The 13521-nt window shown below is 40.5% G+C and overlaps 1 protein-coding gene across 1 annotated transcript in view; it reads right to left on the reverse strand.

Annotated features, from left to right (window-relative positions):
• The window catches only part of CSMD1 (CUB and Sushi multiple domains 1), a 1554536-nt gene that overhangs the window by 222062 nt on the left and 1318953 nt on the right, over window positions 1-13521 (reverse strand). The window contains exons 35-37 of the mRNA XM_058524846.1: window positions 8625-8828; window positions 7581-7705; window positions 7101-7197 (exon numbers count right to left, since the gene is read on the reverse strand). Of these exons, the coding sequence (XP_058380829.1) occupies window positions 7101-7197; window positions 7581-7705; window positions 8625-8828 (426 nt within the window). The remainder of the gene's footprint in view (window positions 1-7100; window positions 7198-7580; window positions 7706-8624; window positions 8829-13521) is intronic.

The following is a 13521-nucleotide window of genomic DNA, read 5'->3' on the forward strand; positions in this document are numbered from 1 at the left end:
CTGCTAAGATCTGCAAATGATTTCAACTAAACATGTGTGAAAAGGAAAATATAGTTTTATTTTTTATAATGTTTCCTTTACTTAAAATATTCTAGCCTGCATTATAGCAACCAATAAATCAGAAGGAGATATACAGATGCCGAGGATGAGGGTGACAAAGAAGCTATGGTACTGAAAGGTGCTGAGCAAAAGAAAAATGTTCATCAATCAGAAATTTAAAGTATTTCGGTGAAATGTGTTATAATATGTGACAGTGATAAGCAAGTTTAAACCCCTTTTTTCCTAAAGTATAAATGCTTGACACTCTACTATATTCAAATCATTCTTTAGATAAGCATACACTTACTAGAGCCAAGGAAATAGCCATTGCGTAAAACTCATCACCGTGCGAACAAATTACTAGAACAAGCTACAATGAAGATGATGCTATTGTGTAAAGAAAGAAATACCACTTTAAATAAGAAAACAAGGAAATAAGTTCATAATTGCCCAAGACAGATGAACATTATTGAAAAGCTAAGATCCTCTTTCATTCTTCACTTTCCACTTGAATGATTTAAATATCCTCCAACAGCTTTAAGTAAATCAATGACCCCAGGTGTGGACTCCAGCTGACCTTCACATCACCTGGTTGTCCTAAGACTCTTTGAAGATGATGTGTGCAAAACTGAACTCATAATCTATCCCTGTAAAACCTGGTTGACCTCCCATGTTCCCCATGTCAGTCAACACCATCAAGACCCACTCAGGTCTTTCCGTCAGAAGCTTCCCCCCCTCTGTGACCCCATATTGCACTACAATGAGTCATCAGGCCCTAACTAGCCAGCCTCTTCAATCCCTCTTGGTTTCACTTACTCCATCTCTCCAACTTCACCACCACCCTCTCCATGCCACCCACCAGCACTGTCAACCAGGATGAGTGCAACAATCTCCTAACTTGTTTTCTGACTCTACTGTTGCCTTCATCCAAATCACTTGCTGTTCAGGAGTTGAAAGCTTTTTTAAAATGGACATATGATTAAGTCATGTTAAAATTCTCATAGATTTCTGATCATCTTAGGACAAAATACCGGCCTCAATGATTTTGCCTGAAGACCCTGTATGATCTAACCACTGCCTGCATTTCTAGCCTCTTCTCATAAGACTCCATCACAACTCATTTTTCCTGTTTGAGGTGTTCCCAAGGCCTGGAATGCTCTTTCCCTTCTCCTCTGATCGATTTTGCCTTTCTTATTCCTACTCATTCAAAAACCTCCACTCATTTCCCAAACTAAGTCACTTACTTACTCATTCAATAAACATGTTTATCACCCAGGTAAGTCCATTAACTATCTCTCCAAATATACCAATTATTATCTGACTTGGTACAAAGCAGAGCTTTCCCTGATTAGAACAGAGCCTCAAAGACTTGACCTTCTTTAAATGCTTAAAGATGATGAGCAGATCAATCTTGCCATACAAAATATAGAACTGTTAGAGCTTTACTCAGTCTTCTCCTCCTCATCTCTACAACCATCATCACTTCCAACTCTTGCCTGAAACAGTCATCGACTGATCTCCAAAATTCTTTTTGCCTTCTCCCTATGCAGTCTTTACTCTGCACACAAAGTAATCTTTTCACAAATGTATAATGCTTGCAAATTTTATTTCTAGACATGGGGGTAAGATATGTGTTTTATTAAAATTCTAAATCAACTTCAATGTGCTCTGGCGCCTTATCCTAGAGAGCTGGGGAAATTTGATCTCCATCAATACTGGAGATTCCTTTGCTGCCCTGGAATGGTAAACAGTCCTCATCTTTTGGGTCCTCTGCTCTTTACTTCACATATTTTCATTCCCCAGACTCACGTGGTCCCCCGGATTCCAGCAGTTCTAAGGCTCTGTGCACACCACTGCCAGAACACTCTTTGCCTTTAAGTGCATCAGGCTACCACTTTCGTTCTGATGTTCCACCACCTCTGTGTGGCACTGCAAGGAATTCAAGATAACTCGAATTCCTGGAGGAAGCCTGGGCCTGGGGAGTTCTCTCACCTTCCTTCTTGTCAGTCACTTGAACTGCTTCAACATCGAGCCTACACCATCCCTCCTGCTTTCAAAAGCTGAGGTTCTGGAAGACCAAAGCTAGGAGTGGGTTTATCCCAGAGTATGGGCATCCACTGTTTTCAGGGCAAGCCAAGTGCAAAACCTGGCTGTCTCCTGGAATGAGGTCAGGAAAAATACCAGTGGAGTGAGATGCAAACAACATCCCAATAAAATATCCTGTCATCAATGCAAATGAGTTCTTGTGGATCCCATTCTGAAAATACATTAAGGACTTTTTTTTGACCTTGGATTAGCATGAAGAGTCTTTCATTGGTTTACGAAGGTTCACCCTCACTTTGAACATGTGTCTTAACTAGTAAATTTGGCGTCTTTGGCCAGTCAGTATCCAGACTGTTACTGGACTGCGTTAGAAGAAGAACAGTGAGAATTGGAGGAAAGAAAAGAAAACACCACACCCACTCTTTACTGACTCTGTGCGTGTGTGCGTGTGTGTGCACGCACATAAATGTGCTTGTGTAAATTCTTTTGGAAGTTGGATCCCTGCTTGTGATTTGGGGTCTATGCTTCAATCTGTTTTCCCTGGCTGCCAAAGGGAGGTTGGCCTGCTATGTGGGGTCTTTTCAGGCCTGAATCATTAGTGCACAATTCACTGTAAGAACACTCTAAATGTGCACTGAATGATAAACACTTCAAAACGTTTGCAAATTTAACCCCTTTGTTGTTTGACCTTGGTTTGATAGATGATGATAGATAGATGATAGATAGATAGATAGATAGATAGATAGATAGATAGATAGATAGATGATAGATAGATATATGGATTTTCTTTTTCCTTTTTTTTTTTTTTTTTTTGTTTTAGGTGAGGAAGATCAGCCCTGAGCCAACATCCGTCGCCAATCCTCCTCTTTTTGCTGAGGAAGATTGGCCTTGGGCTAACATCTGTGCCCATCTTCCTCTACTTTATATGGGACGCCACCACAGCATGGCCTGACAAGAGGTGCGTTGGTGAGTGCCCGGGATCCGAACCTGCAAACCCCGGGCTGCCGAAGCAGAGTGCGTGCACTTCACCTCTACGTCACTGGCTGGGCCCCTGGATTTTTTTTTAATTGAACAATTGTTTCAGGGAAACCATAAGCCTATCCCTGCTGGTCAGCACAAACATAAAGAGATAATTGTGTGAAACTACTTAATAGCTAACGGAGTGCAGATAGGGGAATGTTGCGGAGTGGAGCGACCTGGCCTGTTTTCAAAAAGAAAAGCCATCTTCCTGAGGAATACCCTCTCCCCTGCCCCAGCTGCTGCCAGAAGCAAAGTGCTGGCTGCTAAGTCAGCAAACAGGGCGAGCCCGAGGCCTCGGAGAGACTTAACTGGGAGGAAGGAGGAGGGCGAGGCAGCACAGGAAGTGTCCTCTGCCCTGGCTTGTTGATCCAACTGAAGACCCATTCCAACGTCAAGACAAGAAAGAGACATCCAGCCAAAACACCAACTTTTACCCATTTTGTTTAATTTATACGATGTTTGCTGTCTTCTCACTGTTGTATTATGTTTGTATTTTTGGATGATGTTTGCAGAAAGAACAATATCTTCCTATAGATCTAACTAATCTAACCAAGTAAGTTTTCATTACAGCATCCGCACCAATTTGGCCTGGTTTTCCCTGTGATTTCGGATAATCAGTGACTTCCTCTCCTCTATGTAATTACCTATAACTCCTTTTAAGCACTGCCGCCCTTCCTGGCTTTCCACCTCTGGGTCTTCTGCCAAGGAGGGAAAATCCGCTGAGCTCTCACCACCTCCATCGACCACCCACGTCTGCGGTGACACAGCTTTCCTCTGAATTCAGATGTGTGACATCACTTCTCCTGAAATGCTTCTCACTTGGCTCAAGGTTTTCAAATGTACTCTCTTTGGGAGATGAGTCTCTAGCTTATGCTTTTTAAAATTTATTTAACAGCCTCCAGCCCCCAGCACAGTAATTTGCACACACAGGTATTCAATATACATTGTTTGACTTTTTTGTTTGTTCGTCTTCTGTGACTGTGTTACAGTAGAACCAGAAAACCTGCGTCTACTCCTAATTCTGACACTGAAAATATTTCAATATGTTCCAATCCTATAACATAAAGATAATAATAAATTTCTTATATGTGAGTCATGTATGTGTGGTATATACAAAACTGCTTTGTGAATTATCATGTCCCCTCAAAATGTTGTTATTAATTGCAGCAAGCAAATTCATGAATGACAGTCCTGTTTGTACTTCTATTAGGAAATATAATCATTTGTTGTTCTGTAAACGATGCTGGATCTTGACTTCTCAGGTGGCATAGAAGACACGCAGGAATCAATTAACCAAGGGGCTCTGGGACGACGCTCTGGCTCCGGCACCGGCCACAGCTGGAGCGAGGGCATGCCCCGTGCCTCCCCCAGCCCCGGGCCTCCACTTAGGGCTCTTCTCAGAGTGACTGTCAGAAGACGCTTATTCCCACCACACAAAATGCAATGGAGAGATTTCTGAAAAAAGGTTGCTACTGACAGAATATTTTTGATCCCATTGTTTTACTGTGACCTGGATAGAACAACACATAACCAAGAAAACTGAGAAATTTTATTATAGTCCCTACAGATTCTGCTCTCAGCACACTGATATTTACTTCCCTTTAATCCTGATAGTCGGCTACAAATTGATATGAGTTTTGCTCTATTTTATTCATTCAAAATTTATAACCTGTCTACTTCCAAAAATGATTTTATATGGCTTATAATGTAAGTCCTACATACTTACGGCTTCCAAAAGGAAACAAAAAATCAAAAACTTGAATTTCTTTAAGAAGTCAGTCAGTCGTTTGTCCTGAAATGTGTACCTCTGAGAAATATTCATTCTTGTTTGTTTTTACACGACAACTAAATTTTAAAATGGGTTCAATATCTCCTATATAAATACTTTTTAAAGTATCATAGGAACAAAAAATCTTAAATATTCATTATGTTTTAAAACATATTCAGATTTTATGGCTGATTTGCCATTTCCTCCATGTAAACTTTTTTTTTAACTCAAAAAATTTTAAATAATTTTTAACTTAAAGAAAAGTTGCAAATATAGTACAAAAAACTCCCATATATCTACTCCCTCTCTATATATTACATATAATTATATCTATCTCTATTTATCTATAATTCCTATATGTAAAATTATTTTATTCTAAACTATTTACAAGCAAGTTACAGACATGATGACCGATTTCCTGTGACAATTCAAGAGGCATTACTTAAAACAGAACAGTTCTCAAAATCAAAAAACTAACATAGATCCAACAGTTCCATCTAATCCGCAGACCTCATCTGATTTTCCGCAATCCACCAGTAATGGCTTTTACGGCAAAAGGACTCCAACCATGCACACTTGAGGCATTCAATCTTACATTCCCTCAGTTTTCTCCAGTCTGGAAGAGTTTCTTAGTTTTTCCTTGTCTTTCACGTACTTGCATGTGGAATATTTTTCAATTTGAGCTTGTCTGATGCTCTTCGTGATTAGATTCGGGCGATGCATTTTTGGCAAGACTCTCAAAATGCGATGCTGCGTTCTCCCCAGGCCATCTTCTCTGCTGGCCCGGTCTCAGAGGTGCTGGGCAGCCAGCTCCTGCAGGCTTTCAGAGGCAGGTTCACAGCACTTCCTTCCAGCTCCCCTGTCAGTGACATCCCGCTGGTTGCTTGAAATCGCCACGGTAGGAGTATTTGCAGTCCTACAACAAATCAAGCTTTTTTGTTTGTTTGTTTGTTGTGAGAGCAGGTTTAGCAGTACACCAATGCAAACCGTGTCCTGTTATTGCTGACCTTAACACAACCGCTTGGTGAAGGTGGTGTCTGTCAGGCTTCTCCACTCTGAAGTTGTGACTTTCCTCCTTTGTAATGAATAACAATCAGGTGGGGAGATGCAGGGAGACTGGGAAGGTCCGTTTCTCATCAGAAATTTACCCATCAGTTTTAGCATCCTTTGATATTCCATCCTGAATCATTTGTTACTGCCAAACGGTGATAACCGTTGCCAAATGATGACTCTAATTCTGTCTTCCTTCTAGATTTATTAGTTTGCATTCTGCAAGGGAAAGCTTTCTCTTTCACTCATTTCATTTGTGCGTGTATCTATTTATATCAGTATGGATTCAGAAATTTCTATTTTATACAAAGTGGTTCATCGTGTATTCTTTTCCTACCAGAGACTGGGAGTCAGCATTTCTCCAAGATGCACTGGTTCCTTTAAGGGGAGAATGTATTAGAGTGGTATTTAGAAATTCAGAACTGGGTCCTAGGTGGGTTCATTGCTGCTGCGGTTTTATTCTTCTCTACCTCTCAAAAGACAAAGGTGGGAAATATGTACACAGTCACAAAAACACACACATACACACTTACATTTTTATTTATGTTTATAGCTATACATATTAAAGCCATGAGTTCACACCACTATCTCTAATTCAAATCCAAAACAACCAGGTCCATACCAGCCTTCCTCATTTCCATTTTTCTAACACCCTTCTCAAACAGTGAGGAATCTGTTTCACATTGTCCTCAATATATTTACTATGTCCTCAGTTCCCATGTAAGTACCCTGCCAACCATACCACCTACCACCTTGTCCAACCACCTCCTTGCTTCGTCCCTAAGTGTGCCAAGCACCTCCCACAAGTGTATGGGGAAAGAAAGTCAGCCTAGATGGAATCTTAAAATTCATTCCATCTCTCACACAATTACCTTCCACTGTGAAGACATCCTGTGGTGTCCATAGGGTATTAAACTATTCGCTCTTCACAGCCTCAGAAGTCTGACCAGTAGTGACTTGCTACTTTCCCATCTGCCTCCTGCTCACTGGGAACCAAGCTTTCTCTCCTCTCACCGGTTTTTCGGTGTTCTTGCTCTAAGACTTCCAACACTATAGAAACTACTCTGCATAGAGAAGAGTTTTGTAGGGAAATGCCCACACTGAATGTTTTGTTGTAATTTATTTTGTTAGTGGTTGATGATCCTGATTCACAGAGACAACGGAATTGGTGCCATCTTACCTGAAAAACTTCCCAGTCTCGGCGCAGTCATGTCGCCGCCATCGTAAATCTCAAGAGAGTCCCAGTTTTGCTCCGTGGCAAAACTGATGACTTGAATCTACCGAACAATAATATCAAGTTAATATTTATTTTTGGTTTAAAGAAATTAGCCTGATCGTAGAGGATTTTCAGAAAATTAAAAATATATATGTAAAGGAAAGAGGTAACCAAAGAAAATAAACCATGGAAAGGACATCTGAAAATTTCCACAAATGGCACTTTTGATAGATTTTATTCTAAAAATCTATTTATTTTTTTTCCAAATATAAAAACAGGATTAGAAACACTTTGTAGAAATAGGAAGACAAGAGAAACAGGTTATGGTTTATGTATATAAAATAGCCAATACAAAAAGGAAGAAGCAAGCAAGCACGCAAGAAAGAAACCATAAGTGTCTGGCTAAGCCTGTTTATTTGCAGACTCTGGGCTTGAAGGAATTACCTGAATTCCTGATCCCTCTGTGACTATGATTTTCCAGATACAGTTTAAGTTGTTACCATATGGTTCAGGGTAGCCGGGGGATAAAATGGTACCTCTGCGCTGAGTGAAGTTGCCACTGCAGGGGACTACAAGACAAAACCATAGTTAGTAAAAGAAACTACAGGGAAGGACAACATTAATTTGATGCCTAGTGTTCTTTTACTGTGTGATCAAATATTAGGAATTTTACATAGACTATATACTTTAAATGACATTGTTAGCCAAGGTCAAATTTAGTCTGTTCTCTCTTAAAGTAGCAATATTATTGATGATTGTTTACCATGCTACTAAGCTATAGATCTTTTGTCTAAAAATAAATCTCTTCAAGGTCTGTAAAAGGACACTGTACCTAGCAATGGCATCTCTGAAGTGAATTCTGTTTAGAATAACCTATCTACACAATTTAAGGAGCTTTGCAGAGTATTCTCTTCTATATGCAGACACACAACTCCAAATGATATTAATGGGATTTAAGAGCAAATCCGGAGAGGAGAAGAGACGCTTAAAACATACAAATGAATTCAAGTGCTAATCATGATTGCACTAGAGTTTCTTACACAAAATGAAACAAATAAACTATCACTAATGATGTCATTGTTATTCAGGCTGCATTAACTTATTCCTTTTCAAACCTTCATCAGCACAAATCTATTAAAAGGGCATTACACAAGTAATATAGCAAATCAACATTATAATGATTTTTCCCCCAAATGAAATTATGTTGTATACCCCTGGCTTGAGAGTTGATGGCATACTTAATAAGAATTGAGAAGGAAAACATGTTTCAGACTTGTTCATCTTATGAGTTGTTTCACGAAACAATAATGTTTAGGGTTTGGCTGCTACTCAATTATTTCCAATAAAATAAATTGCTCTTAAATCAGTCTGGAGCACGATCAGTTTATGTAGACTGGACACGAGCACTGAAAGGCAGCTCTAATACTACTGTGAGGTTGGGATTGACGGCCTCGGGCTAGTCGTCACGCCGTGTGGATGCACGCTTACCTACACAGCTCGGGATCGTGTCGTTCCACTGCGCGAGAGCGTTGGGCACTGATTGACAGCTGATGGCCATGGAGCCCTGAAGGAGGTATCCTGCGTTACACTCAAAGCGAACAATGGAGCCTGCTGAAAAGTCAGAGCCAATTCTCCTTCCATATCTGGGCTCGGGGACAGAGCTGCACTGGGTGTCACTGGTCCGAGGGACAGCTAGAGGCAAGCACACAACACGGCCATCTGCATCTTCATCGGGAAGCCAAGACATTTCCTTGGAAATAGATCTGAGATAAGTCTAGCGAGAGCTTACGTTAACATGGAAATTAACAATGCATTTTGCAATCTCTGTAGCAAATGACCTGGGGAGCATGTTCACATCTACATTTCATCCTCTCATCAACCCTGAGGACCACCTTATATTCTCATTTCAGATGAAGAAAACATGGCATAAGGAGAATTAGTGCCGCATATGGACTGAGTGACATTCAAACAATTAAGATTAATTAAGCACCCAAATTATTGTGCTAGGTGATAATAGATGACTGAGAACTTGTACTTATCCTCAAGGACCTTAGAGTCTAGCGAGAAAAGCCACTATATAAGGGATTATTTATAATATGACCATTGTGATGTAATAACAAAATTAAAAATAGAGCTACCATACGATTCAGCAATCCAACTTCTGAATATTTATCCAAAATAATTGAAATCAGGATTTCAAAGAGATATCTGCACTTTCATGTCCATTGTAGCATTATTCACAATAGCCAAATTATGGAAACAACCTAAATGTCCATTGATAGATGAATGGATAAAGAAAATGCGGCATATACATACAATGGAATATTCTTCAGCCTTAAAAAAGAAGGAAATTCTGTCATTTGCAACAACACAGATGAACCTGGTGGACATTCCCCTAAGTGGAATAAGCCAGTCGTAGAAGAGCAAATACTACATGATTCCATTTATATGAAGAATCTAAAATAGTCAAACACCTAGAAACGGAAAGTAGAATGGTGGTTGCCAGGGCTTGGGGTGGGAAGATGGGGAATTGCTGTTCAAAGTGTATAGTTTCAGTCATGTGAGAAGAATAAGTTCTAGATAGCTGCTGTACAATATTGTGCCTATAGTTAACAATACTGTATTGTACACTTAAACATTGTTAATTTTTAACCATGATTTAAATGACTTACATGAGAGGGTAAATCTCACGTAAACATACTAAGAAAATGTACTATGGGAAAACATACAATTAAACTATTCATTCTAAAGACTTCGGAGGGAACAGAAGAGAAGGATCATTTGGACCCCACTGCTGGAAGCAGACCTAGGAAGAAAATCCAGCCTATCCTCTCCTTCCCAGGGTCTTCCCATTTGACCTGCAATTCTCCATGGTAGGAGGTGGGCATGCGAGAGCAGTTTGGGGTGAGGGAGCAGCTCTTACACCTGTCACCTGGTAGCTGCCTGGTGCTGAGAGCTAGGCCATGTTGTCCTTCTGCTGACCATAAACAATCTCTGAGACCACTATGCGTTGGTGCCTGATCACAGACACTATTAGGAACACTATGCAAACCACAAAAAAGACCCAAAATCCCCCTTCCCAATTAACATGAGTAACCACCTTTACTAATGATAGTTGTAGCCCTGCTCTGTTCCTTTTACCTCCCAGATACAAATGAAGATACCCAACAACACAACGGCCCCCGGACAACACTCAATCCAAAGAAAATCATACTGCCTTTAATCCTGCCCCAAATCACCTAGCACAGGCCCAAATCCTATAACCAGCTCCTCCTGGAACTCTGTTTCTGAGATGTCCCCAGGTTCTCCATGCTGTATGATCTTCATTGACACAGTGAGGAAAAACCCAAGCTTATTGGCTTACGGTGTGTTCTTAAGGTCTTTGGATGGTGGGCATTGCCAGTGAGCCTTATTCCAATGTGGGGAGTAAGAGATCTACTTAGGTTGCATTTCAGAATTGACCAGCCAGGAGAGATTTTTCTGTTTATCAAAAGGGGCATGGGATAAAGTTAGAAAAACACTTCAATTGGCAAAGAGGCCTGTCATGCCAAACCAACTCCTTGAGAAACAGATCCGCCAGGTTTGCACTTTGCAATCTGCATATTTTGTTTTGTCCCTTGCAGTTAAAGTCAGTTTGCATTTACTGTCTCAATAGGATCTCATTTCTCTGTCTCTGTATTTCTTCATTCAAAAGCACAGCTCTCTGATAGAATGTGTTCATAGACTCATTTTCTTTAAAAATAGTCCTTCTGTCTCACACTGCTTTTCCTAACACCCTGGCATCCTGTTTTGAGTTGAACGTGAACAATGACAGACACCATCGGGTAACCGCTGTAAGGAAGCAATTCTCGGAGAATGGAAGTCAGGGGAATATTTTGACTAAGCTATGTTTCAATTCAGTGTTGAAATATTTTGTATTAGGAGGCAAAAGTTAATAAAACTATATACCGTCTAAGAGCTATAGTTGAAAAAATTAATGATACATCAGCATGTCTATTTTCTATAAATAAAGGCAGAATGCAGAGTAACTATAATATTCACTTATGATAAAATATTGCTTAAAACTTATATTTGTCATATTTGTATATCTGAGCATTTTGTTACAGCTGAACAGTAGCATGAGAGCAAAATTAAATAAATGAATGAATGACACCCCATGGAGGCTTCCATGCTCAATTCTCAAGGATTTTTTTTTTTTTTACAAAAGTGGAGAAATATCTCTCATGGTAATTTTTCTACTTGACCTGAATTACTTGGAAAGCACCTGCTCTTTGTGGCAAAGGTTCCACACTTATCTAAGGAGCCTCAAACATAGCATCCCTGCTGGTATGTTTGCAGGGTATCGTTGTCATTCCAGGTTCCCTTGGATGAGGAGAAACACACCATCTAGGGTCATTTGGACACATGTCACTGATAACTTTTCTTCATGAACTTTGTAGTTGTCTCTTTTCAAGAAAAATAACTATAAAGGAATAACACCTGCATTTGGATTATGGAGGACATTTTTTAGAGGAAGCAGTTTGCAAAGTGAAGAAAAGAGATTAATTTTAAGTACAGTCAAGCGCCACATAACAGCGTTTCAGTCAACATGGTCTGCGTATACTATGGTGGTCGCACAAGACTAGTACCATAGAGCCCAGGTGTGGAGTAGGCTCTACCATCTAGGGTTGCGTAAGAGCACTCTATGATGTTGCCACAATGATGAGCTCACCTAACAAGGCATTTCTCAGAACATACCCTGCTGTCAGGCGATGCATCACTACATCTGAGAAAGTGGGACAGAGGAAAGCCATGGAATTGAGACATCAAACCTCCATGTAACATCTGGGGAAAAAAATCAAACCATGTTCCATGACTTTTCCCTGCCAGCCCATCCTCTATTCTTGCCCATCACCTGGGTGTTTCAGGCAGCATCAGAGAGCAATTCTACTCTCTATAGTAATTACTCTCTATCTTTTAGTAAATGTTTCTCACTGCTGTGAAACAAAACTGAAATCATCCTGGTAGAAAGTGAACAGAGAATGAGGTCAGCCCGGAACAGAGGTGATGCTCAAGTGACCCACTTCTCAGGCCAGCTTACTGTGTGGGTTCAGAGACTGGGCGCTGCTCTCTGGGGCTTTCACAATACCCAAAATGGCGGTACTGTGGAGGCGTGCCCACGTTTTGGGGGAAAACAAGAACATAGCACGACAGAATGTTTCCTCACCCTTTCCACCACAAATGCTCTAAGTCACAGACATGTGCATGCAGTTCTTTCACGGCACCTCTTTTAGAACAGAAGTAGCAAAAACAGCAATAGTAATAATAAACCTGAATGCAGGTATAAATACCTTATAATGTCTAAGTGAGGCAGTCTTTCTTGTTTCATTTAGTGACTGAGGGACATTTTCTATTTCTCAAAATCATTCTGGTCTAGCAGTTGAAAAATCTGATTAGACAAGTCATTACTAGTTAATGAATCCCAACCTATATCACTGAATTATGAACAAAACTTATGCTCAATCTCCTTTGTAAACAGTATGCATTTTATAAGATTTTCATACAAAATGTGAATTTCTTAGAAGTAGAAAACCGACTAAGTCTTATAATTTAGGCCCTCTGAAAGGAGATGAGGCCTGGGGAAAATCAACAGACACATGTCTTTGCATGTCTAGGAAGGACTTTAAGCAAAGAAAATCTTTTTTTTTTTTCTTTTTGTGAGGAAGATCAGCCCTGAGCTAACATCCGATGCCAATCCTCCTCTTTTTTTGCTGAGTAAGATTGGTCATGGGCTAACATCCGTGCCCATCTTCCTCTACTTTATATGGGACACTGCCACAGCACGGCTTGACAAGTGGTGCGTCGGTGCATGCCCGGGATATGAACCTGCAAACCCTGGGCCGCCAAAGCGGAGCGCATGCACTTAACGGCTGTGCCACCAGGCCAGGAGGATAAATTCTCCCTACCCAAACTTAGACAAAGCATTTCCATGTTTCTAGCCCGGTTTACTTTGTCTGTTTATTTTAATACTAAAAAGAATGAGTCTGGCCAATAGGAAGATCCTGGAAGAGGAAAGCCCTGAGCTAGCGAGTCTGGGAGACTGGGCAGCTGGAAGCTGGAGGCAGGATACTGTTCAAGTGAGGGTGGGAGATGAGAATCTAGGTTAGAATCCGAGACTCAGCAAGTGTGACACAGAAAGACAGAGATGCGGACAATTGACATCTGTACGTTGTGTCCTTTGGGGAGGTTTGATGTAAAAACATGGCTTCCTTCTCCCCTTGCAATATTCAGTTAAGCCTCCGTGGTTTACTAACGTTGGTGTGAGTGAACTATTTTGAGGGAACTGAATGAGGTGTTGAATTTTACATTGAAACACACAAGAAGAATAGACTACGTGTGGAAACAG

Source organism: Diceros bicornis, chromosome 29, assembly GCF_020826845.1.
Source record: "Diceros bicornis minor isolate mBicDic1 chromosome 29, mDicBic1.mat.cur, whole genome shotgun sequence".
Lineage (NCBI taxonomy): Eukaryota > Metazoa > Chordata > Mammalia > Perissodactyla > Rhinocerotidae > Diceros > Diceros bicornis.